Below are 10158 nucleotides of genomic sequence, written 5' to 3' on the forward strand. Positions count from 1 at the left end.
AAGAGACAGACACTGTGGGTTCTTGTCCTGGCCCTCCCATTTGCTACTTGCCGGACCACATGCACTCACATTGCTTCTTTAGGTCTCTGTTTCCTCATATGTACAATGTGTTTATGCACCTTCCTGCCAACCCACAGAGCTGTGGTGAAGGTCACATGAGGAGGTGCACGAGAAAGTGCTTGTCTAGTAGTAGGGGACCCACCATGGTGAGGTAAGTTGATGTGTTAATATAACAATGAAGGCCAGGCCTAAGGAAAGGGGAAGCAAGACACATTTGTTGTGGCGTTTCTTACTCCCTTACACTTTTGGTCATTTGTGTAGCATTCCCCATAAAGGCCATCGAATCTCCCCACCCCCAGAAGAAAAGTTGGGCACATAAGTTGCTTGACCACATTCATGCACATTCATTCAATGTACTACTTCCTAGGGTATTTTAATTTTAAAATAGATGAAAGCAGGAAGCCCCCCAAAAAGAATGTATAATACAGAAAAACAGGGACCATGAGTCTTCTGTGAGTGGGAATATGTGAGGGCAGGGGCAGGGAGCATGCCCGTGCATTGCCCAGGCCACTCTGTGGGTCAGCTTGACTCCCTTGTTAGGGGCGTCAGTGCTCTTGGGGGCCGCACTCTTGAGTCTCAGCCCCCATGCCAAGGCCTTATTTTCATGCTGCCTGAGTAGGGCCGCTGAGACGTTTGGTGGAACTCGGAACTACCAGTGAGTGGGTTGTGCAGGGATTCTGCCTGTGTCCTCCACATGCCCTACCAGGGGAGGAAGAGGCACAAACAAAAAGTTAACAGCACGGAGGCCTTTACTGGAATGCTGTCAGCCCTCTCCAGGCCTCCAAGACTGCCCCAAGTGAAGAAGTGACCTCCCTACAGTGTGGCAGAGACAGTGGTGTCTCAGCCCCTCTCCGTCCCTGTGTGTCTCTAGCTGGCACGGCTCAAGCCTCTCCTCCCCATTTTGACTCTTTAGAGAGCCAAAGCGTCTCTGCTTCCAAACACCCGCACAGGCTGGAGTCACTGGGAGCTGCCTGGGACCGAGCTCTGTGGCCCAGAGATGGGAATATGACCTGGGAGCATCACAAAACCTGGAAAAAATGCAGCCAGCCTTCCTCAAAGAAGTTGGATTTCCAAACCTTGCCTCAGGACTTTATTGGATCTTTCAAAACAAGGAGACCAATGAATGTGTTTTTTCTCCAGCACATGAGTTCACCCTGGACTTGAATCCCAACCCAGGGGAGTCTGGACCACAGGGCCCTGCACCTGCATGCTGGTTATGCCCTGCCCCGGGAGAAGGCCAGCGAGCGCTGCCCTCTGTTGGCATTGTGGAGCCCATCTTCGAGCCTCTGCTCCCTGGCAATGTGGCCATTGCTGTCCACCCAGAAGGCCCTCTCCTCCTCCCAGAGGGCATTCTCTTCCTCCCAGAGGGACGTTTTATCCTCCCACAGGGCTTTCTCCTCCTCAAGGAGGGCTCTTTCCTCTACCCACAGGGCCTTTTCTTCCTCCCACAGGGCCTTGTCCTCCTGAAGAAGGTTCCGGTCTTTTTCCCATAAGGCATTGTCCTCTTTCCAGAAGGCCTTATCATCCTTCCAGAAAATGCGGTACTTTTTCCAAAAAGTTTTCTCTTCCTCCCTGAAAGACTTTTCCATTTCCCAGAAGGATTTTTCCTCTTTCCAGAAGCTTTTCTCCACTTCCCAGAAAGGTCTCTCCTCTTCCCAAAAACCCAGGATCTGGCCCCGGAAAGCACGAATTTTGCCTCGGAAAGTCCACATTTCTTCCCTGAAGTCCTCTATTTTCTCACGAAAAATTTTCATCTCTTCGTGAAAAGCCTTTTCTTCCTGCAGCTTGTGCATTAGTTTCTTCTGGCGAATACTGGGAGAGGATGTCACCAGGGACCGGAAGCAGGCAAGCCCCATCCATCTGCTCACCTTGAAGGAAAACATCTTCCTTAACAGTCGGAATGGTGGGGTGGCCATGAGGGATGACAGGACCCTTGGCCAGGTCCAGGTCAGCTGGTTGGATCCTGTGGGGGCAGCAGAGAAGAGAGGTCTGTGAGTATCACATGCCAAGGGACGGCCCTTGGTTCTGTAGTACTGGATTTGAGAAAATGTAATCACATTTCTTTGTCCCCATGGTGGTGTTTGTGAGGGACAAGCTTTGGTCGAGAAACGTGGGATGGTCATGGCTGTGAGCTGGAGAGGCAGTCAGTACATTCAAGCTCAAGGCTGCTAAAAACATAGACACTCAGCCAAGAAGGACAGTGGCTCTCAACTAGGGTATCAGAACACACAGGTGTGATATGACGAGGCCAAGAAGAATTTACGCTTGTTCAGTCAATCCGAATGAATTTAGGTTTTGGTGTACTCACTTGGGAATTGTTCCTTTCTGCCTATGGTCATGCTCACATGTGAATGTCCTCTATTACGAGCCTGGGACACAGAAGATAGGCCCACTGACCTCAGAGGGGAGGAGGACAGTGTATATTAGGAGAGGAGTTTATTTTGGGAAAAGTGGTTTAAAACAAAAAGGTGAGAGACAATGGTGAATGTTGCCAGGGTCATGGAACAAGAAGACCCTCATGCAATATTGAGTAATATGGAACAATAAGAAAGACACCAGATGACCCAGCAACTCCAGTCCCAGACATAAACCCTGAGAAAACTTGGGAACTGTGAGTAGGATACATGTACAAGTGTGTTCGAGGAGCTTTGCTCATAAGAGCTCAACTCTGGAAACAATCCAGTGACCATCCCAATAGAGTGGAATAAAAAATGGCGGTATATCCACATGGCAGACAGCATGGCTGCCGTCAACAGTATGGGTGAATCTTATAAACACTCTGCTGAAAGAGAGAAGCAGGATCAGGGAATTTCAAAGAATGAAGTTCCAAACAAGCAGGACTAAATGCCATGGTTTAGGGGGACATACTTCAGTGTTAACACAGAAAGAAAAGCAAGGAAGTGAGTCCCAAAGTCAGAGTAATAGTTGCTGGTGTGGGAGGATTTGGGGTGTGGGATGAGGAGGTGAGACTAAGGATTGTGATTAAGTGAGTACTTGAGAGGGGCTTCTGCAGTGCTAGCAGCATTCAGTTTCTTTGCTTGGTGGTGGTTTCATGTGTGTTGTTATAAAAACGTGTTAAGCGGTACATGGATATTTTATGTACCCCGGTCAATACAGTATATTTCACAATAAAATAAAAGCTGGGGAGAAGAAAGAAGGAAAAGAAAAAAAGGAAAGAAAAAGACAGAGAGGGAGGGAGGGAGGGAAGGAGAAAGATCTTCAAACATTGCCATATATCTGAGGAATCAGATAGCAGAACTATCTGTAACAATCCCTGTAACTACAAACATGAATCAAGGGATGAGAAAAAGTACTGGACATAGGAAGGTGGTTAGGGGGCAGTAAAGAGCTGTGTTGTTAGATAAGTGGTGCATGCACATGCTGAGAGCGTTGTTTTCCATTTTGTGCTTTATTGAGGAAGTTGCCAGGGTCTGGCCCTCACTCAGTGGACCTCACTGATCCATCATCCATGAGACCTTTTGGGGAAATTTTCAGGGCTTTCTCTGTGTTTTTCCATTTCTGGTTTAGGAACAGGGAGTGGAGGAGGAGAAAAGACACAACTGGGTGTGTGTGTGTGTGTGTGTGCGCACCCATATGAAGAGACAGTGGCTAGGTTGTGGACAGCTGGTGGCATCACCATCCATCAAGTCACACAAACCAGAACCAGGGGCACATCCTTGACCTTTTCCTCTCCCTCACCATACGTCTCTCCTCAACCATCAAGCCCACCTAGCTGAGATCCTTAACATTTCTTGAAACCATGCCCCTGTTCCATCTCCCCAACCACAGCCAGGTCAGGCCAGGATGCCTGAAACAGCCTGGCTGCTCTCTGTATTGATCTTACCCTCTTATCTGCCCCTGCACTGTAGCCCTACAGGTGTTTTCTAAAACACTTTCTCGTCCTATCACACCAGTTCACACACCTTCAAAGACCCTGTAGCCCAAAGATCAAAGCTGAATGCCCTAGAAAGGCCCTGTGCAGCCCAACTCCAGCTTGTTTCTCCCTGTCCTTCCTACCCAGCCTGCACCCAACTCCAAATCTAAGGCCCAGTATGAATGAGCTCTATTCAGCTCTTGGCACCCTGCCTGCAGTTTCCTGCCTGGATGCTGAAGCACATGCCGCATCCTCTACTGAGAGCCCCTTTTCCTCCTATGGTGGGCTTGAATTCCTGTTCATCCCTTCCCCTCTGAAAGCCACTCGGACCCTCCAGACATAGTTCCTCGCCACCTCCGCAGTGCTGTCCGTCTGTTACTCCACTGTTACTTGTCAGACTTGATTGAAATTAGGTGTAGACATGTCTTCCTGACATCTCTGTAACCCAGGAGCTATTACAATATAAAGCCGTCTATATAGGAGGGAATTGGTGAAAATGTTGGTTGAATTGAACTGCATTTAACTGCATTTTGGAAATTTGATTTTCTATGTTGTATGACTCTTTGCCTGGAATCCGTCTAATATGCGAGGTCCTCCCTCACTTCCATGTCATGCTGGCCCCCTCTCCCTGGATAGCCTTGTCCAAGCTCACTTCAGTTCACCTAGCGAATCCTTCAGCACTCAGATACCTCCTCCAGGCAGTCTCTCCTAAGCTCATACTGAGCATGTGCACTTCCTGTCCCACTAGAAACACCTGATCTTCCATCTCTATATCTGGCATCCAGCGAAACGTCCTGCCACAGGATAGGTGTTCAGAAAATAGCAGCTGGATGAATGGGCGTCTACTGGGTTAGGATGTTGGAAAAAATTCACCTCCAAGTTTTTCTCAAGTGAACACTAAACTTTCTTTAAGAAAGAAAGAAAATAAGAACCATATCAAATATGTAGATGTGTATTAAGATATAAAGTACAATATGAAACTGTAGATGTGTATCTGTATAGCTATAAAAACATGCATTAAAGAAACACGCCTAGTTTTCAGTTATACTGTAAGACTAGGAACTTCTTTTTAAGGAAAATATATATTACCTTATGCTTAGAACAAATACTATACAGTCTAAAGCCAACAGTTACTTACTGCTTAGCTGCTTCCCAAGGGGTAAGTCCTGTAGCCCTCAGAGGGTGCAGGCGGCCATCGTCATGTCAGATCCCCAATGATGCTGCTTGCAGGCCTGCCCCAACAATGCTGGCTGTGACCTGTCTGTGCCCTTTCAGACCTGACTCACAGGATGGAGACTCCAAGAAGAAGCCCCCTATAAAAGACTTTAAGGAAAGGAGGGGGCACTTGAAAGGTCTGAAAGAGTTCCTTTTCCGTCTTTGACTTCCCTGATGGGGCAGTGCTGTTGATGACTCACGAGTGATTGTTACCTCAGATTCTGTCGGCATTGGTTCTAGGAGCATTGTTCTAGGAAGTCATGGTCTAGTGAGGGCTGTGTGTGGGATGAATCACTTCTCTTGCTGCTTTCCAGATTCTTTGTCTTTGGCTTTTGATAGTTTGACTAGGATGTGTCTTGGTCTTAAGGTTTATTCTACTTGGAGATTGTTGAGCTTCTTGGATATGCAGATTTGATACAGTTTTTCATCAAATTTCAGAAGTTTTTGGCCATTACTTCTTCAAATATTCTTTCTTCAATTTTCTCTGTCTCCTCTCCTTCTAGGGCTCATATTATGTGATTACTAGTAGCGCGAGGGTGTCCCCCAGGTCTCTAAAGTTATATTCATTTTTCTTCATTCTTTTTTCTTTCTGCTGCTTAGATTAGATAATCTCAATTAACCTGTTTACAAGCTCGTGGATTTTTTCTTCTGTCAGTTCAAATATGCTGTTGAACTCCTCTTTAATTTTTCATTTTCAACTCCAGAATTTTTGTCACATAGTAAAATTTTTAAATAGTCAAATAAATTAACATCTCCATCATCTCATATAGTTACCCTTTTTTGTGCACTGTAGCAAGAGCACCAAAAATCTACTCTCTTAGCAAAAATCCTGAATACAATGTTATTAACTATAGTCCTCATGTTGTACCCTAGATCTCTAAATTATTTATCCTATATATCTGCAACTTTGTACCCTTTGATCTCCTTCTTCCTGTCTCCTCCCCACACCGAGCAACCACCATTTTATTCTTTGACTATGTATTTGACTTTTTTCTTTCTTTTTCTTCTTCTTCTTCTTTTTTTTTTTGAGGCAGAGTCTCACTCTGTCGCCCTGGCTGGAGTGCCGTGGCGCAATCTCGGCTCACTGCAAGCTCCGCCTCCTGGTTTCATGCCATTCTCCTGCCTCAGCCTCCTGAGTAGCTGGGACTACAGTGCGCCTGCCATCAAGCCCGGCATTTTTTTGTATTTTTAGTAGAGACAGGGTTTCACCATGTTAGCCAGGATGGTCTCTATCTCCTGACCTCATGATCCACCTGCCTCGGCCTCCCAAAGTGCTGAGATTGAGCCACCGTGCCCGGCCTCTTTTTTTTTTTTTTTTTTTTTTTAACATTCTACATATAAGTGAAATTGTGCAGCATTTTTCTTTCTATGTCTGGCTTATTTCACTTAGCATACTGTTCTCCAGGTTCATCTGTCTTGTGACAAATGGGAGGATTCTTTTTTTATGACTGAATAATATTCTACTTTATATACATGCTACAATTTCTTCATCCATTCATCCATCAGTGGACCCCTAGTCCATCCAGAATTTCTCCAGAAATTTTCACTGTGTCTCCAGAATTTCTGTTTGGTTATATAAAGAAAAGGATATATGTACTTTTATATACACACACACACACACTCTTTTCTATAATATAAACTTTTCTATATATCTATATAAAAGTATATATAAAGTGTGTGTATATACACACACACAACATACACACACACACACACTTTTCTGTCTCTTTTTGGTAAGGCATAGTTTTTAAATCTTTCCTTTAATGCTTTTTTTTTTTTGAGACATCGTCTCTGTCAGGCTGGAGTGCAATGGCATGATCTTGGCTAACTGCAGCCTCAACCTCCTGGACTCGAGGGGTCTTCCCACTTCAGCCTCTCAAGTAGCTGGGACTACAGGCGTGTGTCACCAGACCTAGCTAAGTTTTTGTATTTTCTGTAGAGATGGGGTTTCTCCATGTTGCCCAGGCTCGTCTCAAACTTCTGGGCTCAAGTGACCTACCCACTTTGGCCTCCCAAAGTGCTGGAATTGTAGATGTGAGCCACCACACCTGGCCTTGTTTTTCTTTAATTCTTTAGGAATGGTTTCTTTTAGTTCTTTAACTACATTTGTAATAGCTGACTAAAAATCCGGTGGTCTAATCACCCAATGTCTGCAATTCCTTAGAGACAGTTTATAACCAAAAAGACAATTACTCAGAGAATAACAGTTTCAGGCCAGGCATGGTGGCTCATGCTTGTAATCCTAGCACTTTGGGAGGCCGAGGAGGGAGGATGGCTTGAGCATAGGAGTTTGAGACCAGCCTGACACATAACAAGAGCCCGTCTCTACAAAACCAAAATAAATTAGTCAGTTGTGGTGGTGCATGCCTGTAGTCCCTGCTACTTGGAAGGCTGAGGAAGGAAGGATCATTTGAGTGCAGGAGGCTGAGGCTGAGTGAGCTTTGATTGTGCCACTGTACTCCAGCCTGGGCAACAGAGTGAGACCCTGTCTCAAAAAAATAAATAAATAAATAAAATAGAATAACAGTTTCTATTGGCTGCTTTTCCCCCTTTATATATAACTCTGTTTGCAATAAAGGGTTTCCTGTTTCTTTGTATGCCTCAAAAATTTTTGTTGAAGTTGGACACTTAATATAATATAGTAACTAAAAATGAGATTCCCACTCCCAAGTTGTGTTGTTGACATTTATTGTTGTTGCTGTTGCTATTTGTTCATTTAGCGAACAAATTTAGCGAAAAGTAATTTGTTCGTTTCTTGGACAAATTCTATTAAGTCTATATTTTTTGTCGTGTGTAGGCACTAAAGTCTGCTTATTAACGATCAGCTAAGACTGGACAGAGATCTCCATGAACTGATGTCTCCTTTCCTTTGCTGAGGGGGTGTGTGTGTGCGTGCGTGCGTGCGTGTGTGTGTGTGGTTGGGGTTGGGGGGAGTGCAGGTTGGGCATACCTTTACTGATCATGCAGGCAGTTTACGCTTCTGCCTAGCCTTCACTTCCTTCTTGTGAGAGCCTCAAAGTCAGCCTGAGGTGAGAGATTATGGCCAACTCAGGTCTTTCTCAGCCATGTGCACAGTCACATGCATGTGACCCAAATTCTCAGGAATGTATCAAAACTTTTCAAAGTCTCCATCTTATTCTCCAGTTTTTCTTTTTCAGTTATTGGTCAAGCCTCTGGTTAACCCCAACTAGTAATGCCGAATCAGGCAGCTATGATATTAAATAATTACCACTTTTTTTTTTTTTTTTTACAAATGCCCTGAGGATAGGGTTATTTGCACAGAGTAAGCTCTGAGTCAAGTCAAATAAAGACAAGTTCTGTGAAGGAAGCTTTTCAGTGAACTGCCAAACAGGTCAAATAGTAACAATTCTTTGATGATGGAGAGAATCCATCCTAACCCTTACTCAGTCATTCTGGAAGTCTCAATCATTGGTTTTTAACATTTCTTCTTTTCTAATATGTGTGCTGAAGACTATCAGTTTCCGAAACAGCCAAGTAAAAAGGGCTCCTGGGAGAACCTCTGACCTGCCACTGGGTGGATGGAATGGGACCTTGGGAAGTACGCACTGTTTACAGGGGGAAGGAGCTTGGCCTCTCATGTTTCTGGGTGGCAACCTAGGATTCAGTCTGTGAGATGGGGGCCTGTTAACAGGAACCCATTTCACTTTGCTAAGTTTTTTTCCCTTTACACCCAATAAATTTCATTTTTCTTACCCTTCTATGTGTCCACAAGCCTAATCTTTTCCTGGTTATGTGACAAGAACCCAAGGAACCTGATTTTTTAGCTGAACTGAGGAGAAAGTCCTACAACATTTTCATTTAAGTACACTTACCTGCATCTCACATGTTTTGATATGTCACCTTTTAATTACCATTCAGTTAAAATATTTTCTGATATCCATTGGAATTGCTTCTTTGATCTATTGGCTATTTACAAGTACATTGCTTAATTTCCAAATACATGGGGATTTTCCAATTACCTGTTTGTTACTGACTTCCAGCTCCATTTCACTATGGTTTGCACAGAGTATATGGTTTGTATACTCTGATTTCAATCACTTCAATTTGCTAAGACTTACTTTATGGCCCTGCATACATTCAATTGTGATAAATGTTCCATGTCCACTTGAAAATAATTGGTATTCTTCAGTTGCTTGCTGCAGTGTTCTCTCTCTAGTTGTGTCTGAATTAGGTTGAACCTTTACCTATGTTGTTCAAATCTTCTATATCCTTATAGAGTTTTCTGGCTGCTTGTTCTATCAGTTACTGAGAGAGATGTGCTTACAGATCTATTTCTTCCAGTTAGGTCAGTTTTTGTTTCTTATACTTTGAGGCTATATTATTAGATACGTGCATATTTACAATTGTTATATTTTCTTGGCATAATGACACTTTGGTTTTTATAAAACGCCACCTTTTTATCTTTAGTAATACTTCTTTCCTTAAGTTCTACTTTGATATTAGTATAGGCACATCAGCTTTTATTAGTGTTTGCATGGTGTATCTTTTCCATCCTTTTATTTCAACCTTTCTGTGCCCTTATATTTAAAGTGTATTTCCTGTGATTAACATATGGTTGAGTTTTGCTTTTTGTATCTGATACAATTTGTCATTTATTCGGTTTTTAAAAATATTTAAATTTTATATAATTACTGATTTATATTAGATTTGAATCTATTTTCTTATCATTTTTTCTAGCCCTACCTGTTGAATGTTATTTTTCCTTTTTTCTTTTTGATTAATTAATTTTATTATTCCATTTTCCTCTATTATGTCATTAGTTATATATTCTTTTAGCAATTATCCTAGAGATTACAATAGACATCCTTGAGTTGTTAAAGTCTAATGGATTTTTATCTTTACCACTTCTCTGATAATGCTAGAATCTTACATGATTTTAACCCTATTTATACCCCTTTTACCTTTCTCATTTTGTTGTCATAAATTTTAATTCTGCGTATATTCAAGACTCCACAAGATTTTGCTGGTCAATATACATTTGTAATTAC

The 10158-nt window shown here is 43.1% G+C and overlaps 1 protein-coding gene across 1 annotated transcript; it reads right to left on the reverse strand.

Moving 5' to 3' along the window:
* Window positions 1–1119: 1119 nt before the first annotated feature.
* Window positions 1120–5349, reverse strand: CCDC70 (coiled-coil domain containing 70). The gene is made up of 2 exons (XM_023187420.1): window positions 5073–5349; window positions 1120–2023 (listed from the first exon to the last, which is right to left on the reverse strand). The coding sequence occupies exon 2, from the start codon at window positions 1974–1976 to the stop codon at window positions 1275–1277; it is 702 nt and encodes a 233-aa protein (XP_023043188.1). The 5' UTR covers window positions 1977–2023; window positions 5073–5349; the 3' UTR covers window positions 1120–1274.
* Between the last annotated feature and the right edge of the window lie 4809 nt (window positions 5350–10158).

This window comes from Piliocolobus tephrosceles, chromosome X (genome assembly GCF_002776525.5).
Source record: "Piliocolobus tephrosceles isolate RC106 chromosome X, ASM277652v3, whole genome shotgun sequence".
Lineage (NCBI taxonomy): Eukaryota > Metazoa > Chordata > Mammalia > Primates > Cercopithecidae > Piliocolobus > Piliocolobus tephrosceles.

What these genes read in the sequence shown, in the direction of transcription:
- CCDC70 (XM_023187420.1), bottom strand. Translation starts at nt 1,976, where the DNA reads ATGGCCACCCCACCATTCCGACTGTTAAGGAAGATGTTTTCCTTCAAG.